Here is a 20397-nt window from a genome sequence, read left to right as displayed (position 1 = left end):
AGTGTACAAGATGAAGGTATAATATTCGTAATGTTAATATGTTGAATAATGAAATGATAATTGTTTTCTTAATAGATTTTTGTGTACTGTGAAATATGTAATATGTAGCTAATAAAACATTACTGTAGACAAAACACAAAGACACAAGAACACATCCCAATATGGGTATATACAGGGAAAGTGAAGTTAGCAAAAAAGCACAAGTAGTAGCAGAAACAATTCATAACTTAATTGATTATTTTCATGCAAATAAATGATTGCTCTGTTTCAAAGCTGCTATTCACCCTATGTATATGTATCACTTGATGTGATCGGACCCACAGGGAAAGTACAGCCATAAAAAAAAAACAACAGAACTATCAGAAAGTGCTCATAAGCCTATTGATTATCTTTATGCACAAAAAGGATTGCTGTCTTTCAAGCTTGTGTCTTCCCGTATGTATATGTTTCATATGATGTGACTGGACTCTAACAGAATTACTGTAAGAACCTACTTGAAGGATACGTCTACAAATAAAATAAAATGTTTAGTTTCTGACTGTTACTGAAGAAAACCATGTGGCCTAGATATGTCAGCAAAAGAAAAAAGAGTGAGCCAGACATGTGATGTCATCAGTGATGTCATCAATGACATTTGTGATGTCATCTTTGATGTCCTGGGTGTTAGTCTTAGCAGTGCACGGTGGTGGCGCGAGTTATGGTTGCTTAGCTTACCATAACTGGCGAATTTCAAGGGTTTTTTGGTTTTACTTGGAACCATAACGTTCCTTTGACAACGTTTTTCCACTGAATTTCATAGGTTTTTAGTAGCGCAACTTTACCATAACGTCCCTTTAACAAAGTTTTTTCACTGAATTTCATAGGTTTTTAGTAGCGCAACTTAACCATAACGTCCCTTTAACAAAGTTTTTTCATTGAATTTCATAGGTTTTTATTAGTGCAACTTAACCATAACGTCCCTGTAACATTTTTTTTTTACTAAATTTTAAAGGTTTTTATTAGTACAACGTGACCATTACATCCTTTTCAATAGATGAAGACCACTAACATCTTATGTCCTCAAAGTGGGAATGCCGGGTGTTAAAAAAAACAAAAAGATTTTCCTTCCTACGCCGGGACGCCTGCGGCGTAGGAAGGAAAATCTTTTACCAAGATGGCCACCATGGAAAGGGAAGGCGGGGTGTATAAAGAACACAACGGCGCATGAGCGGGGTTGGGGGGGCACAGGGGAGACACATGGGCATGAGCGGGGGTGAGAGGGAACAGGGTACAAACGGGGCATGAGCAGGGGGGTGGGGGGAAAAGGAAGGAAATACAGGGCATGAGCGGTGGTGGGGGGAACACAAGAGAGACACGGGGCATGAGCAGCGGGTGGGGAGGAACACGAGGGAGACACGGGGTATGAGCAGGGGGTGGGGAGGAACACGAGGGAGACACAGGGCATGAGCGGGGGGTACAGGGCACATACTGGACATGAGCGGGGGTGGGGAGGAAAGGAGAGAGACAAGGGGCATGAGCGGGGGGTGGGGGGAACACGAGGGAGACACGGAGCATGAGCGGGGGGTAACATGAGGGAAACACGGGGCATGAGCGGGGGGTGGGGGGAACACGAGGGAGACACGGGGCATGAGCGGGGGGTGGGGGGCAACAGGAGACAGACACGGGGCATGAGCGGGGGGTGGGGAGAACAGGAGACAGACACGGGGCATTAGCGGGGGGTGGGGAGAACAGGAGACAGACACGGGGCATGAGCGGGGGATGGGGGAAACAGGAGACAGATACGGGGCATGAGCGGGGGTGGGGAGAACAGGAGACAGACACGGGGAATGAGCGGGGGGTGGGGGCAACAGGAGACAGACACGGGGCATGAGTGGGGGGCGAGGGGGGCAACAGGAGAGAGACACGGGGCATGAGCGTGGAGTGGGGGAATGCAGGAGACAGACACGGGGCATGGGTGGGGGCAACAGGAGACAGACACGGGGCATGAGCGGGGGGTGGAGGGAACAGGAGACAGACACGGGGCATGAGCGGGGGGTGGGGGGAACAGAAGACAGACACGGGGCATGAGCAGGGGGTGGGGGGGAACAGGAGACAGACACGGAGCATGAGCGGGGGGTGGGGAGAACAGGAGACAGACACGGGGCATGAGTGGGGGGTGGGGGGCAACAGGAGACAGACACAGGGCATGAGCGGGGGTGGGGGGTACAGAAGACAGACACAGGGCATGAGCGGGGTAGTGGGGGGCAACAGGAGAGAGACATGGGGCATGAGCGGGGGGTTGGGCGGTACAGGAGACAGACACGGGGCATAAGCAGGGGGTGGGGGGAACAGGAGACAGACAGGGAGCATGAGCGGGGGGTGGGGAGAACAGGAGACAGACACAGGCATGAGTGGGGGTGGGGGGCAACAGGAGACAGACACGGGGCATGAGCGGGGGGTGGGGGGCAACAGGAGACAGACACAGGGCATGAGCGGGGGGTGGGGGGTACAGAAGACAGACACAGGGCATGAGCGGAGTAGTGGGGGGCAACAGGAGAGAGACACGGGGCATGAGCAGGGGTGGGGGGCAACAGGAGAGAGACACAGGGCATGAGCGGGGGGTGGGGGGTACAGGAGACAGACACGGGGCATGAGCGAGGGGTGGGGGGCAACAGGAGAGAGACACGGAACATGAGCGGGTGGGGGGAACAGGAGACAGACACGGGGCATGAGCAGGGGGGGCAACAGGAGACAGACATGGGGCATGAGCGGGGGGTTGGGGGGGTACAGGAGACAGACATGAGCGGGGGGTGGGGGGGTACAGTAGACAGACACGGGGCATGAGCAGGGGGTGGGGGGCAACAGGAGAGAGACATGGGGCATGAGCCTGGGGTGGGGGGAACAGGAGACAGACACAGGGCATGAGCGGGGGGTGGGAGGAACAAAAGAGACAGACACGGGGCATGAGCGGGGGGTGGGGGGCAACAGGAGAGAGACACAGGGCAGGAGCGGGGGGCAACAGGAGACAGACACGGGGCATGAGCGGGGGGTGGGGGGAACAGGAGACAGACACAGGGCATGAGCGGGGGGTGGGAGGAACAAAAGAGACAGACACGGGGCATGAGCGGGGGGTGGGGGGCAACAGGAGAGAGACACAGGGCAGGAGCGGGGGGTGGGGGGCAACAGGAGACAGACACGGGGCATGAGCGGGGGGTGAGGGCAACAGGAGACAGACACGGAGCATGAGTGGGGGGTGGGGAGAACAGGAGACAGACACGGGCATGAGAGGGGGTGGGTGGCAACAGGAGAGAGACACGGGACATGAGCGGGTGGGGGAACCAGAGACAGACACGGGGCATGAGCGGGGGGGCAACAGGAGACAGACACGGGGCATGAGCGGGCGGTGGGGGGTACAGGAGACAGACATGGGGCATGAGCGGGGGGTGGGGGGAACAACAGAGACAGACACGGGGCATGAGCGGGGGGTGGAGGGCAACAGGAGACAGACACGGGGCATGAGCGGGGGGTGGGGGGCAACAGGAGACAGACACGGGGCATGAGCGGGGGGTGAGGGGTAACAGGAGACAGACACGGGGCATGAGCGGGGGGTGGGGGCAACAGGAGACAGACACGGGGCATGAGCGGCGGGTGGGGGGCAACAGGAGAGACACGGGGCATGAGCGGGGCTGGGGGGCAACAGGAGAGACACGGGACAATAGCGGGGGTGGGGGGAACAGGAGACACACGGGGCATGAGCGAGGGGTGGGGGGAACAGGAGACAGACATGGGGCATGAGCGGGGGGTGGGGGGAACAACAGACACGGGCATGAGCGGGGGTGGGGAGAACAGACACGGGGCATGAGCGGGGCGGTGGGGTGCAACAGGAGACAGACACGGGGCATGAGCGGGGGGTGGGAGGAACAGGAAAAAGACACGGGGCATGAGCAGGGGGTGGGGAGAACAGGAGACAAACACTGGGCATGAGCGGGGAGTGGGGGGCAACAAGAGAGAGACACGGGGCATGAGCGTGTGGGGGGAACAGGAGACAGACACGGGGCATGAGCAGGTGGGGGGAACAGGAGACAGACGGGGCATGAGCGGGAGGGGTGGGGGGCAACAGGAGATAGACACGGGGCATGAGCGGGGGGTGGGGGGAACAGGACACAGACATGGGGCATGAGCGGTGTGTGGAGAGAACAGGAGACAGACACGGGGCATGAGCGGGGGGTGGGGGAAGGGGAGAGAGACACACGGGGCATGAGCGGGGGGTGGGTGGGAGGGAGAGAGACACACGGGGCATGAGTGGGGGGTGGGCAGGAGGGAGAGAGACACACGGGGCGTGGGCGGGAGGGAGAGAGACACACGGGGCATGAGCGGGGGGTGGGCGGGAGGGAGCGGGACACACGGGGCATGAGCGGGGGGTGGGTGGGAGGGAGCGAGACACACGGGGGCATGAGCGGGGGTGGGGGGAGGGAGAGAGACCCACGGGGCATGAGCGGGGGGTGGGGGTAAGGGGAGAGAGACACACGCAGCATGAGCGGAGGGTGGGGGGGAGGGAGAGAGACACACGGGGCATGATCGGGGGTGGGCGGGAGGGGGAGAGACACAAGGGGCATGAGCGGGGGTGGTCGGGAGGGTGATAGACACAGGGCGTGAGCGGGGGTGGACGGGAGGGTGATAGACACGGGGCAAGAGCGGGGGTGGGCGGGAGGGTGAAAGACACGGGGCAAGAGCGGGGGTGGGCGGGAGGGTGAAAGACACGGGGCAAGAGCAGGGGTAGGCGGGAAGGTGAAAGACACGGGGCAAGAGCGGGGGTGGGCGGGAGGGAGAAAGACACTGGGCAAGAGCGGGGGTGGGCGGGAGGGAGAAAGACACGGGGCAAGAGCGGGGGTGGGTGGGAGGGAGAAAGACACAGGGCAAGAGCGTGGGTGGGCGGCAGGGGGAAAGACACAGGGCAAGAGCGGGGGTGGGAGGGAGGGGGAAAGACACGGGGCAAGAGCGGGGGTGGGCGGGAGGGGGAGAGACACGGGGCAAGAGCGGGGGTGGGCGGGACGGGGAAAGAGACACGGGGCAAGAGCGGGGGTGGGCGGGAGGGGGAAAGAGACACGGGGCAAGAGCGGGGGTGGGCGGGAGGGGGAAAGAGACACGGGGCAAGAGCGGGGGTGGGCGGGAGGGGGAAAGAGACACGGGTCAAGAGCGGGGGTGGGCGGGAGGGGGAAAGAGACACGGGGCAAGAGCGGGGATGGGCGGGAGGGGGAAAGAGACACGGGGCAAGAGCGGGGGTGGGCGGGAGGGGGAAAGAGACACGGGGCAAGAGCGGGGCTGGGCGGGAGGGGGAAAGGGACACGGGCCAAGAGCGGGGGTGGGCTGGAGGGGGAAAGAGACACGGGGCAAGAGCGGGGGTGGGCGGTAGGGGGAAAGAGACACGGGCAAGAGCGGGGGTGGGCGGGAGGGGAAAAGACACACGGGGCAAGAGCGGGGGTGGGGGAGGGAGACAGACACACGGGGCAAGAGCGGGGGTGGGTGGTAGGGAGACAGACACACGAGGCATGAGCAAGGGGTGGGGGAAGGGGAGAGACACGCGGGGCATGAGCGGGGGGTGGGCGGGAGGGGGAGAGACACATGGGGCATATGAGCGGGGGGTGGGCGGGAGGGGGAGAGACACGGGGGGCATGGGTGGGGGGGAGAGAGACACACAGGGCATGAGTGGGGGGTGGGGGGAAGGAGAGAGAGACACATGGGGCATGAGCGGGGGGTGGGCGGGAGGGGGAGAGACACGCGGGGGGTGGGCGGGAGGGGGAGAGACACACGGGGCATGAGCGGGGGTGGAGGGGAGGGAGAGAGACACACGGGACATGAGTGGGGGGTGGGCGGCGGGTGGGGAGAGACACACGGACATGAGCGGGGGTGGGCGGGAGGGGGAGAGACACACGGGGCATGAGCGGGGGGTGGGCGGCGGGTGGGGAGAGACACACGGACATGAGCAGGGGGTCGGCGGCAGGTGGTGAGAGACATACGGACATGAGCGGGGGGTGGGCGGCAGGTGGGGAGAGACACACGGACATGAGCGGGCAGCGGGTGGGGAGAAGCACACAGACATGAGCAGCGGGTGGTAGAGACACATGGGGTGGGAGAGACACACGGGGCAAGAGCGGGGGGTGGGCGGTTGGGAGAGACGAGCGGGGCACGAGCGGGGGGTGGGCGGGAGGGAGAAAGACACACGGACATGAGCGGGGGGTGGGCGGGAGGGAGAAAGACACACGGACATGAGCGGGGGGTGGGCGGGAGGGAGAAGGAGGGAGAAAGACACACGGACATGAGCGGGGGGTGGGAGGAACAGGAGACAGACACGGGCATGAGCGGGGGTGGGGGACTTACTGTGCAGGCGGGATACAAAGCCTCTCATGCGAGGAACAAAGATGGCGGGCGTCTCTGAAGCCAGACGCACTGCACGCTTTCACGCATCCAATGAGAGAGCACGTCAGATGTCCGCGGACATCACGCAAGCTGCTTGCCCAATCACCGTCCTGTCTGCGGAGCGAACAGGGAAGTGTGTCTGCGAAGCGAGCACAGATACCACTAATTTTTTTCACTTACATTTTTGTCATTTTCTTAAAAACTACTGGACGGATTTACACCAAATAAAGCAAAGCATGCTTTCGGGACCAAGCCGCCGCTCCAGCCGCTAATTTGGTGTAAATCCGTCCAGCGGTTTGGGCTGTAGGCGTGAGCAAAGTTTTTTCCAATTATGTCTATGGGAAAAAAAAGTTTTGGGACCCCCCTATAACTTTGCCCCCCCTGGACGAATCCTCACCAAACTTTGCAAAAAAATTCAGTGTGACCCAAATACTTTTTTTTGCAAAGTTTGGTGAGGATCCGTCCAGGGAGAGCGAAGTTATAAGCCACCCAAAAAGTGCTCTTCCTATGGAAACAGCAACTTAACCATAACTACATGTTCACTACCGTGGCCATGTAATATGTATGTATATGTATATATCTTTAACCCAGAGATAAATAAGAGCTACAATAACACAAGAGTTACTTAATCCCATTTTATTTTGTGAACATCAAAAGATTACATTGTAAATCAGTCATCACGCCATTACAACCTGTGGTGTACATTTTACCACAGGCAGGTGATTTGAACTGCTGATGTAACTTGACATCTCCCTGTTATTTTCCTCTGCAGATGTTCAACTTCCTTTGGAGAGTTTTCTGTTGTGGACGGCCCCCTTGGACTAGAATTGGTAAGATATTATCTAGAGCAAGCCAGTCAACTGTGAGGATGTCTTCCCATTTTAGATGGGTACATTTCCAAACTTAAAGGAGCATAGATGGACACCCTTTGATTGGCAGGTTTTACACCATTTGCCTTATTTTCTTTCATTCATGCCCCTGAGCCTGAGTTTTTATCACACTTTTAAGGGCTCTCTCCTGTCGTCCCTACTCCCCTTTCAACCCTACTTCCACCTCTCCCCTTTTACTCTCGCCTCTCTCGCATCCATGTATAGAGCCCATAGCATCAAAGTGCTTATCCCCTGCCCCATGTCTTGCAATTAGTTGGTCGGGTCGCTGACCTTTCAAGTACCCTGGCTTTCTCCTAACCCTTTAACTGCCATGGGTTCCTCCCTCACAAGTGCCAAGGCCTTTTTTGGTGATTTCGGTATTTCGCCATTCAATGCCTTCTAACACTTTCTCTTTCATTAACCCCTCAAGTGCCAAGGACAAGGTATCTCGTCCTTGGCAACAGGGAGGTAATCCCAAGGACGAGATACCTCGTGCCACTTGGCTTTTTTTGTCTCAGTCTCATTCTCATACACAATTCCCCACTCAACATTTCCATGCAGAACCTCATGAACCTACACCTTGCTTCCGGGAAGCTAACCTGAGGGCTTTTGACACTTCCCATATCAATGTTATATTTCAGTATTCATTCAGAATAGCACCTTGGCATATTTTATCTTTAGCTTGCCATCAACTAACACCTTGCTCTGTTCCTCATCTATTGTCCCTATTCGTGGTCAAACTATTCTTCTACATGCATACCTTCTGTGGCATGTAAGAGGCACCCGTGTCATTCAGTTAATGACGTAGTGTGTGAGGAAATCGTATGTGAAGGACTGCACCAGTCGCTGGGAGAGAGGTGCATGGAGATGAGACCAGACAGGATGTTCTCCCCAGATGTCCCGCTCACCAGATGGTACTGCATCTTCTTGAGAACTTAAATACACCCTTCTACAATCTTCACATCAGCGTAAGATTTTATTTAGGGTGGGTCCTTCAACACCACATTGATGACAAGTTTGCATCGCAGTTGGGGACCCGTTCTACTCTGCAAGAGCCATGCATAGCCCCCTCACTGCCTCTGCTGTTCCTGTCAAGTCTAGGAAGCATACAGTACTATACAGTGCCTTTTTAGAAACATGAAGTTTCGTGGATAGTTTAGAGTCCAGAATAAATCCAAGTGATTTTGCTGCAAAATTCTATTTTGGCCTGCAATTACCAATTGTGAGAGAAGATGACCATCATTGTATTTGATTTGAAGATTTCTATTGATCAAACCAGAGGAGTTCTGCCTTATTGAATTTTAAATGAGCCCTATCCATGCAATCTTTTGTGGCAAACAGGCAATGCACCAGGCAGTGAATTACATCCTTCCTGGTCACAGAATATACAATTCAGGATTGCACATGACGGTTTTTGCCTCTGTGTGTTTTAACTTGGCCTGATTTAACTATTTCTTCATATCTTTTGAAGATGCTTTTATTTCCTTTTAGGCACTGTGCTTATACCCGGGCCGTGGCTTGTGACGGGGCATCTCCCACTCGCATTCAGGCTTCCTTGTAGCAAATGTATTTATTTTGTGTACATTTTACTTTTTCCACGATTTTACCTACGCAAGTATGCCTGGCCACAAAAGTACACCGAAACCCGTGCTCTGTGATCACTGGTCTTTCTTTGTTTTCTTTCTCGTGTGCATTGACTGTGGACAGTCTGTTCTCACTGCCTATTGGCAGTGAGTCCGGATTGGTTGTTGTGGAGCTTTAGGCTCTTCACTCCAGGAACTCTGTGGATTGCACAGTATGGCTTTTGCCTCTGTGTGTTGTAACTTGGTTTGATTCATCATTTATTTCCTTTTAGGCACCGGGCTTATACCCGGGCCATGGCGCGTGTCTGGGTGCCTCCCACTCGCATTTACGCTACCTTGTAGCAAATTTATTTATTTCATGTACCTTTAACTTTTTACATGATTTTACCTACCTTGCCTTACTGATCGTTTCCTTGTATACCAGTACGCTGGCTGATGGTTCCTGGCCTCAAAGGTGCACTGAGGCCTGTGCTCTGTGATTACTGCTCTTTCTTTGTTTTCTTTCTCGCATACACTGATTGGGGACTGTCTGGTCTCACTGCCTATCAGGAGTGAGACCGGATTGGTTAACGTTATAGTATGCTTCCATTTAACAGGTGTGTCTACAGAAAGCGCAGTGGTCGTGTGCAACAGGAGCATGCCTGTTGCACCAAAGTTGCACCAAAGTTAAGCCAGTCTGTGCCCGTCTGGGCAACGTGTAGGGCAGACAGGGCTACGGGTGCAGGACTTAACCATAAGTTAATAAGGGACCTGGCTCTCCCTGATGCATTATTTCTTACTAATTGGAATCATACCTTGGTTGGTAGTTTGACCTTTGTGGAAGAGGTGGGGTCTACCTTTAAAGTCATTTTTATCCAATGTACGTTCCTTAGTAGCCCATGCAGCATTCGCCTCCCAATTTTATTAGCCTAACCGAGATGTGGCTTGTGGAAGGTTCCACGTCCATGTTGGTACAGGCACTCCCACTGGGGAGATGGTGTTGAGATCATATTCAGATCCAGATTTAAAGTGTCACGTATCCCGCTACCACATGATGTTGATATGGAAGCTCTGTCACTGTTCCCCCACATTCTCCTTGCATTTCCTGATTGTGTGTAGGCCACCTGGTGCCCATTAACCCTTTCATAGATTTTTACAGCTGAATTCCAAGTGAACTTGGTTGTTCTGAGCGACTTTAACAATAAGTATAATAGTCTGCGCGCCCCATTCTTACTCATGTTTTGAGTCGCTCTCTGATTTGGGTCTACATCAATTTGTCACTGAGCCCACTCACACATTATGGAATACTCTTGATATAGTGTTCTCTGATGAGTCTACAATCAATTTCCTCCATGTGGAGCTGGTGGTCTGGTCAAATCACCATTTTATGTTGAGGCTTCTTGTACCTCCTTCCAAAATCCCCCCTCCACTGCCATGTGGCGGAACTGGTGGTCTGTGTACCGGAATGCCCTATTGTCTATTATCAAAAAAGAGCATAGCACAAGCTCTATGGTTAACCTGTCGTAAAGTCTGAGTGGCTGAGTCCTGCGGCTAATGTAGTTGCAAACTGAAATCTCGGATAACTTTGTATGCACCCTTCAAAACAATCGTTTTCAGATTAACTCAAAGCAACTCACCTCAAGGCGAGGCCGGCCGAACGCAAATGGCCTGACACCTATGGGGCGGCTGAGAAGGCAGTGAACCGTCAACTCACTAAAGACTCTCATGCTGCCATTTATGAAGCCATGCAAGCTTTTTTACCAACAAAATCGAAAATGTAGGGGGCTTGGCTAGCCACGATGTGAGAAAGACGTGTTTCTCGTGAGCTCCCTACCAGATCCACACAAAAGAGATATTCCTGTGCTTCAAATTGACTAGAAAAGCTTACATTTGTAAACCGCAACAACATACAACTGAAGCAGCACTAATATAGTCGCAAACTCAAATCTCGCATAACTTTGTATGTGCCCTTCAAAACCGTGGTTTTCAGATTAACTCAAAGCAACTCACCTCAAGGCAGGCAGGCCGCACGCAAATGGTGACACACCTATGGAGCGACTGAGAAGGCGGCGTACCGTCAACTCACTAAAGATTATCATGCTGCTATTTATGAAGCCAAGCAAGCTTTTTTTACCCACAAAATCGAAAATGTAGGGGGCATGGCTAGCCGCGATGTGAGGAAGGAAGACATGTTCCCCGTGAGCTCGCTACCAGATCCTGACAAAATAGATGTTCCTGTGCTTCAAATTGACTAGAAAAGCTTTTATTTGTAAACCGCAACGATGTACAACTGAAGCAGCACTCTCCAAGCTGTTATCGAAAGTCACAGCCGCCTGAGTGAAGAGAAATCGGCAATAGTCGCTGGCATGTGTTTCCACCAAAATGGCAGCTGCGACTAGGTGAGAGGGAGAATACAGAGATAGCCCTTTCAGAACAGAGCCTGAGCAGTCCGAAAGGTCCCCGCAGCCCTGCGCTGAGGAAGATGGATAGGTTGCAGAGTGAAGAAAACTCACTGTAATTGCAAGTGAGCAGGGTGCCGGCCCTGGACCACAGATTGGATAGCAGATATACGCACTACGGAAAAGCAGTTGGAGAAAGGTTAAGGGGACTGGAGATTGCAAGCTCCCAACTCACTAAAGACTCTCATGCTGCCATTTATGAAGCCATGCAAGCTTTTTTACCAACAAAATCGAAAATGTAGGGGGCTTGGCTAGCCACGATGTGAGAAAGACGTGTTTCTCGTGAGCTCCCTACCAGATCCACACAAAAGAGATATTCCTGTGCTTCAAATTGACTAGAAAAGCTTACATTTGTAAACCGCAACAACATACAACTGAAGCAGCACTAATATAGTCGCAAACTCAAATCTCGCATAACTTTGTATGTGCCCTTCAAAACCGTGGTTTTCAGATTAACTCAAAGCAGCTCACCTCAAGGCAGGCAGGCCGCACGCAAATGGTGACACACCTATGGAGCGACTGAGAAGGCGGCGTACCGTCAACTCACTAAAGATTATCATGCTGCTATTTATGAAGCCAAGCAAGCTTTTTTTACCCACAAAATCGAAAATGTAGGGGGCATGGCTAGCCGCGATGTGAGGAAGGAAGACATGTTCCCCGTGAGCTCGCTACCAGATCCTGACAAAATAGATGTTCCTGTGCTTCAAATTGACTAGAAAAGCTTTTATTTGTAAACCGCAACGATGTACAACTGAAGCAGCACTCTCCAAGCTGTTATCGAAAGCCACAGCCGCCTGAGTGAAGAGAAATCGGCAATAGTCGCTGGCATGTGTTTCCACCAAAATGGCAGCTGCGACTAGGTGAGAGGGAGAATACAGAGATAGCCCTTTCAGAACAGAGCCTGAGCAGTCCGAAAGGTCCCCGCAGCCCTGCGCTGAGGAAGATGGATAGGTTGCAGAGTGAAGAAAACTCACTGTAATTGCAAGTGAGCAGGGTGCCGGCCCTGGACCACAGATTGGATAGCAGATATACGCACTACGGAAAAGCAGTTGGAGAAAGGTTAAGGGGACTGGAGATTGCAAGCTCCCAACTCACTAAAGACTCTCATGCTGCCATTTATGAAGCCATGCAAGCTTTTTTACCAACAAAATCGAAAATGTAGGGGGCTTGGCTAGCCACGATGTGAGAAAGACGTGTTTCTCGTGAGCTCCCTACCAGATCCACACAAAAGAGATATTCCTGTGCTTCAAATTGACTAGAAAAGCTTACATTTGTAAACCGCAACAACATACAACTGAAGCAGCACTAATATAGTCGCAAACTCAAATCTCGCATAACTTTGTATGTGCCCTTCAAAACCGTGGTTTTCAGATTAACTCAAAGCAGCTCACCTCAAGGCAGGCAGGCCGCACGCAAATGGTGACACACCTATGGAGCGACTGAGAAGGCGGCGTACCGTCAACTCACTAAAGATTATCATGCTGCTATTTATGAAGCCAAGCAAGCTTTTTTTACCCACAAAATCGAAAATGTAGGGGGCATGGCTAGCCGCGATGTGAGGAAGGAAGACATGTTCCCCGTGAGCTCGCTACCAGATCCTGACAAAATAGATGTTCCTGTGCTTCAAATTGACTAGAAAAGCTTTTATTTGTAAACCGCAACGATGTACAACTGAAGCAGCACTCTCCAAGCTGTTATCGAAAGCCACAGCCGCCTGAGTGAAGAGAAATCGGCAATAGTCGCTGGCATGTGTTTCCACCAAAATGGCAGCTGCGACTAGGTGAGAGGGAGAATACAGAGATAGCCCTTTCAGAACAGAGCCTGAGCAGTCCGAAAGGTCCCCGCAGCCCTGCGCTGAGGAAGATGGATAGGTTGCAGAGTGAAGAAAACTCACTGTAATTGCAAGTGAGCAGGGTGCCGGCCCTGGACCACAGATTGGATAGCAGATATACGCACTACAGAAAAGCAGTTGGAGAAAGGTTAAGGGGACTGGAGATTGCAAGCTCCCAACACCTTGTTGACAGCAAAGCTGCCACGATCCGTTAGCAGGGAGCAATCGAAAGCCAAGCTCCACTGACACCCTCCAGTGCACATCAAGCACTTCTTCAGCAGGGACGAGCGATCCAGCAGACTGGAAATAGTTGCCACCCATACAACGTCCTTGCAGGACAACAGAGCACGCAATAAAAGGACAAACCTGTAAGCAAGTGCTCAGCGACTAGCGGATTGTGTTCATCCAATCCGGGAGGAAGAAGAAGGGGAAGAAAAAGTAGCGGGACAGCAAAAGCACTACCGGATTCACACAGGCATAAGTGGGTGTGATAGGGGGCGTGGCTACGAGAGCCATGTAGGAGGACGCGTTCTGGAGGAGCTCCCGAGATCCTACAACGATCCGGGCAAATGTGTGCGGTACGACGGACCACTGACCACCGACGATACACATGCTGGTGTGTGAAGGTGTTGGCCACGCACTGTGAACTTCTGGAAGGCACAGGATTAACGGCGACGGAGATCGGTGACGATGAGTTAAAAGACGCCGGGAACAAAGGGCGACTCAAAATGGCCGACCAGGATCCGGGACAGGAATAGAAGCGAGCTGCACGGTGGCCCAGCTGTGAAGGTGCACTGTACGCACACTTGCTACTTGAGCAGCTGGTTGATTCCCTGAGTCATGTCGAGCAGGCCAGTGCGACCGAAGGCGAAACAGCCCACCTTAGACGACTTCACTAGGACGTCCCCGAGCCAGGACACTACCAAAAGTAAGGATGCGCTGGCTGCGACTAGCGCGACGCCTTCGTGCACCAACCAAGAAATCCTGGCGGCGATTGCGGATCTGAGGGCGGCCTGGGAATCAAAGCTGGAACTGGCCGTCACTGAACTAAAAATGGCGCTGGACCTCAAGGTTGGAGAGGTCCAAGAGGACGTTAATTTGCTACGACAGGATGTCAGGGCCCTGGCGGAGCGCACGGAGTCCCTCGAAAAAGAAGTTGGCCCGAATACTGCAGATTGTGCCACCCATAAGGCCGATCTGCACGCCCTGACACAAAGGGTGGGCAACCTGAAGAGCAGAGCGGAGGAGGCAGAGGGACGAGCCCGTCGCAACAACATCCGTATCGTGGGCCTACCGGAGGGGATGGAGGGCCGTGACCCTACGGATTTCATCGAATCCATGTTCTTACAGGAGATACCTGGAGGGGCCCTATCTCAAGGATTTGCAGTAGAAAGGGCACATAGAGCCCTAACGAGGAGGCCGCCTCCGGGGAACCCGCCTAGGCCTATGATCGCCAAAATTCTCAACTACCGCGACCGGGAGAGGATACTGGAATACTTCCGTAAAGGAGGGACGATCACGAGAGGAGCGGCAAACATCACGGCTTACCCAGATTATACCTTGACTGTACAACGTAGTCGCATGAACTTTGGGTCTGTAAAGCGGAGGCTGAGAGAAGCGGGCCACAAATACATGTTACTTTATCCTGCTAAATTGAAGGTCATTCATGCACATAAAACTTTGTTTTTTGAGACCCCGAAGGATGCCATGGGATGGCTCGATGCGCAAGGATGCCCCCAGGAATCAGAAGTTCAGCCTAGAAAGGGCTCGGAAGAGATACGGGAGGCGTAAAATGGCGTCGCAAGATGGCGTGGTTCGTGGGACTTGAATATAGTCGGTGCGACACCTTCGGTAAAGAAGGTCAGATGATTGCACTATTTGTCAAGGACACTGTGATTAATGTTTATTTGACCGGGAGCCTTACAGGGCGATACTCTTTACCCCACGATAGTTTTAGGTGGGTGGCCACTAGGGTGACCTCACCCTACTGGGCTCCGTGCACCGACCGGTGCTTGCGGAGCTAGATGTGGGGGTGCCTGAGCTCTGAGGCTGGAGCTGGGTAGCAGTTGGGGTGTGTGATGTTGGGGAAGGAACGGGAGGGGGGAGGGGAGGGAAGTAGGGGTTTTGTTGTGTGTATAGTTAAAGGGAGTTTGAGCTTATATGAGGAGCTACTGGACTGGGACGCCGTCTGTGTCACGTGGGCAGCTGGGAACCGCTACATGGGAGGCAGGAAGATACGTACTTGCCATGGGAGACCTTAAGATTGTCACCTGGAATGTCAGGGGACTTAATAGTTATTTAAAAAGGAACAAAGTCATGTTGTACCTCAAAAGACAGAGGATTGACATTGCGCTCCTGTAAGAAACACATCTGACCCGACACAAGTTGGAACTGGTGGGGAAAAAGTGGAGTGGCACGGTGGTGGGCTCCCCGTACTCTGCCTATGCCAGGGGAGTGCTAATCTGGGTGGCACCGCACGTTCCGCTTAGAGTCACACGGGAGGTGGTGGACATGGAGGGAAGGCTGGTCATGCTCAGAGCCCTGGTAGAGAACAGAGAGGTTTGCATTATTAACACATATGCTCCCAACCAGAATGCTGCTGCATACTTTAGAACCCTATGCACTCGTCTGGGCACGTGTGTGGGAGGAGTGATTATTTGGGGAGGGGACTTTAACTGTGTTCTCGACCCAAGGGCGGACAGGTCCGACGGTAAGATTGATCGGCCCACCCCGGCGGCCAGAGTATTACAGACATTGCTGGGCGACTTTGGGCTAGCGGATGTTTGGAGACTGAAACACCCTAATGCCTCGCAGTATTTTCACTACTCTGCCCCACAGCACTTACACACGAGATTGGATTACTTCTTTGCCACGTCAGAGGTGGTGATGGCGACCACTCAAATTGAATATAGAGCGAGGGTCCTGTCGGACCACTCGCCCTTGGTGTTGACCTGGCAGTATGGCCGCCCACGTGCGCGGATACCAACATGGCGCCTCCGTGCGGAGGCGCTTAGGGACTCGGTCTTCAGGGAGGACATCAGGGAAGCGATTAAGCGGTACTTTGAGGTGAACACGGGCAGTGTAGATTCGGCTGGTACACTTTGGGAGGCATTCAAGGTCGTGTTGCGGGGTGACGCCATTTCCAAGTCAAGGGGTCTGCAGGGTGGGGTTCTGACAGAGCTAGAGAAGGCGGAGAGACATCTGGAGCGCGAATGCAGCAGGGCAGGAGGGGACGCAGATTTAGTACTCGAGCTGCAGCAGCGGTGTTCGGAGCTTTGGGAGAGGCTCTGTAACCTTAACTACAGAAAATATGTTGAGAGGCAGCATGCGGGTGGAGACAAAACTGGCCGCCTTCTGGCATGGCTATATAAGAGAGAAACCCCCAGGCCCCCGATCAGGATGATAGCTAGAGAGGATGGGGAGGAGGTAGACACCCAAGAAGGAGTTAATGAAGCCTTCTTTGATTATTATAGAGCACTGTATGAGGACAAAGGGGGAGGAAATCAGGCAGAGATCAGAAACACATTGGAAGACATAGAACTACCCAGGATTAGTGATGAAGAGAGGGAGGAGCTGGACACACCTATTACACTGGAGGAACTAGAGGAGGTAGTGAAACGATTGCCCACCTGCAAGACCCCGGGCACAGACGGACTCCCGAGTGAGTTTTATAAAGTGTATAGGGCAGAGATACTCCCCCCGATGCTAGAGATGTTCAACGAATCTTTCGAGAAGGGGCGGTTACCGGAAACGCTCAGAGAAGCGCTGATAGTGCCGCTCCCCAAGCCTAACAAACCGAGACAATGCTGTGGCTCGTATAGGCCGCTGTCGATGCTGAACCAGGACAGCAAGATCCTGACGGCGGTCCTGGCCAATAGGCTACGAAGGGTCATCAGTAAACTTATACACCCGGATCAGACAGGCTATGTCCCCAATAGAAATATAACTCATAATCACAGGCGACTCCACCGGGTGATTGAAGAGGGGAACAGAAGTGATGAAGAGATGGTGGTAGTGTCCCTAGATGCAGTTAAGGCATTTGATTCAGTGAGGTGGCCGTGGTTGCTGGCGGCCCTGGAGGGGTACGGGTTTGGGCCTGGCTACGTGGGGTGGGCGAAACTGCTGTACAGCGAACCACTGGCCAGGGTTCACACGGGATCAGTGATATCCAAGAGGTGGCGACTCAGTAGAGGCACCAGACAGGGATGCCCCTGGTCTCCAATGTTGTACATATTGGCCCTAGAGCCCCTAGCGGTGTACCTCAGACAACAATATGACTTGGTTGGCATCGAGGTGGGGGGAGAAAACCATTTGATATCCCTATATGCTGATGATCTGTTATTGTACCTGAAGTATCCGGAGGAAAACCTCCAGTACATTTTAGAGGTCATGGAAAAGTATGCGGAACTGTCCGGCATAGCGGTTAATCCCGGTAAATCGAGCATGTTTCCACTGGGGAGCTTCGCAGGAGTCCCTCTGGAACGATTGCCGGTGTTGCCCGTGCCTTGGGCAGTTGAGTCTTTCCGCTACCTCGGAATTGATGTATATCATACTGTGAAGGAAGAACACTTGCACAATACCGAGGTGGCTGTGAAGAAAATCCGTGAGTCTATGCAGTTCTGGGAGAAGCTGCTGCTGGCAATGATGGGCCGGGGGGGCGATGCTTAAAATGGTGGTCCTGCCTAGGCTATTGCACTTTTTCAGTAACATACCGTACCTGATACCCAGGAAGTTCTTTGTCAAACTTGACAGTGTATGCAGGGACTTCCTGTGGCACGGCATCCGCAACAGGGTGGCCCTATGGAAACTGCAAAATTTCCACGATAGGGGAGGCATCAAGCTGCCGAACTTTGAAGCCTATTATGTGGCCCGCCAATTGCAATACGTGACTAAATGGCTCTCTGATGAGGAAACTCCTGAGTCTAGGCTGGTTGGGCGGGACTGCGCCCCGTTTTTACCTAAAAGAGATCATCTGGGTCCCTAGATCAGACCTGAATGGACGCCCAAGTATGTTGCTGCTGGGGTGGAGAATTTGGCGCAGAGCGTGCCAATTGATAGAGAGCCCGTGCCCGTGTTCCCCACAGGTGCCACTGGTCGCCTTAACTATGGGGGACAGCCAGTTTAGGAAAATAATCAGGACATACTGGGAATCGGTTGGGCTGGCCACATTGGGAGACATATGGCAGGATGGGGCCATCAGGGAATTTGAAGACCTGGGAGAAGAAACAGGGCTGCACGCGGGCCAATATGTTACATACCTAAGGTTGGTACAGATCATCCGTAAGACTTGGCCGGAGACGGTGCTGGCGGAAGATCCGGACGCACTGATCGGAACGATATATGATATATCAGAGGGCGGACATGAGATCTCTAGATTATATGAGGTGGTGATGACCCGGGTGGGGAAGGACTTGATGGATTTGAGGCTGGACTGGGAAGCGGAGGTGGGGGCGCAGCTGACTGATGGGATGTGGGAACGGGCCATGGGATATCATAAGAAAGTGTCCAGGAATGCTAGATTGCAGCAAATACAGCTATACATTACGCATAGAGCATATATGACCCCGAAGAAAATAGCTAAGTTTGCGAACGCAGGTAGACAAGCATGCCCGAAATGCGATGAAGAAGACGCAGACATGACACATATGTTCTGGTCCTGTCCAGTGATTGAAGGCTTTTGGGGGGAAGTGGCACAGAAATTAGCAGACAAGGGGGTCCTGCTACGCATTGACACTGCCTGGGCCTGCCTCCTGGGAGGGTTCCCCAGACAACGGAACACCAAACATCTCGGGAAACTGAGAGACCTGGCATATGTACTTGCTAAGAGAAGGATAGCCTTGAGTTGGAAGCAATGCCATGGGCCAAGAATAGAGATATGGTGGCGGGACCTGCAGAAGTGGGCGGAGGCTGAAACGGTGGTATGGCAGGAAGCGTGTAGCAATTGCGGGGAAGAAGATGTGGGCAACCTAGCGGCTTGGTGGATGTTAATTACGGGACTGTTTGGGGGGGGGTTTGAAATGCAGTAACATGTGATTAACTGATGTTTACGGTTGTGTTGTATAATGCTGCAAGTTTGGTTTGTATTGTTCTATTTTGAAAATAAAAAAATATTTACAAAAAAAAAAAGTGGGTGTGATAAATAGAGTTGTTCTTTAGGGTGGCAAGGAGGCAGTTACTACATCAGAGTCGGAGGGTGGTCTAAAAGTCCACTGAGAGACATTGAACCAAGATGGAGGACACCCAGTACCATAGCTCAGCAGTGAGTTAACGACCCATCCGGCGGTCAGGCGTGGAGAGGAAACATACGCACAGACCAGATACAGGCAGCAAGTCATACCGGGACTACTGTAAAGAGACACCATCATTCGAGTCACCCACAGGGATACCTGCAACACACACAGGAGAACAATGCCAGAGGGAGGGAAGAAAAAGACTGCCGTGCCATTGAAACAAACCACGTTGGAAACATTTGCAAAAAGGAATGACCAAATACCAGATTCCAAGGCCTTGGATGAACACTTGAGGGGAAATGACCCGGAGCCTCAGCAAGAGGAGGCTGACAACAGAATTCTGGAAGCAATTGCGGCACTGAGAGCGTCCATAGAGACTCACATAGGAGAGGTGAAAAGTGATGTGGTCCTATTAAGTCAAGATGTGCGTAACCTGGCTAGCAGAGTGCGGGCACAGAAAAAAACATGGAGAACGTCTCAGCCCCCACAAAGGAATTGCAGGAAACAATCCAAGACTTGAAAACAAAAGTCCAGTTGCTGCAGGACCGGGCCGAGGATGACGAAGGGAGGGCGAGAAGAAGTAACGTTCGGATCCTGGGGTCACCGGAAGGGACAGAAGGCAGGGACCCCACCACTTACATAGAAACTATGCTCCTCCAGGAAATAGGACCAGGGGCTCTATCACAAGGGTTTACGGTGGAAATGTCAGGTACTGTCAGGATACAGTGACATATTCTGAATTACATTAGGTATGGGGAAAATTAGTATAGAAAGGTTTTTGGAAGTTATGATGAGTTTAATTTTAAAACAGCCAATTTTGCCCTTAACAGTCATTGCAGTCTATGGAGAATGCCCCTAGCCAAGATGGAGGTCCTCAGTCTAAGTTCTGATTGGCTGGTGATTGTTTATAGGGAAGACAGTGAACATTCTAAACTGCCTTTCATCGTCTTTGCCCAGTTGAGAGGTCGTGTACTAAGCTGCTCCTGCTTAACTTGTTCAGGGGTTTCAAGTTTCAAGCAGTCGAGCGGCTTCTTTGGAAAAGTAAACAGG

General features: G+C 52.9%; 1 protein-coding gene across 1 annotated transcript in view; it reads left to right on the top strand.

The window, feature by feature from the left end:
* LOC138526013 (uncharacterized) overlaps window positions 1-20397 on the top strand; it is an 805753-nt gene that overhangs the window by 81573 nt on the left and 703783 nt on the right. Inside the window, exon 3 of the mRNA XM_069636306.1 lies at window positions 7169-7226. Within this exon, the coding sequence (XP_069492407.1) occupies window positions 7169-7226 (58 nt within the window). The remainder of the gene's footprint in view (window positions 1-7168; window positions 7227-20397) is intronic.

Source organism: Ambystoma mexicanum, chromosome 7p (genome assembly GCF_040938575.1).
Source record: "Ambystoma mexicanum isolate Mex_15411 chromosome 7p, UKY_AmexF1_1, whole genome shotgun sequence".
NCBI lineage: Eukaryota > Metazoa > Chordata > Amphibia > Caudata > Ambystomatidae > Ambystoma > Ambystoma mexicanum.
The sequence above is the reverse complement of the archived record's forward strand: the minus strand, read 5'-3'. Positions and strand labels throughout refer to the sequence as shown.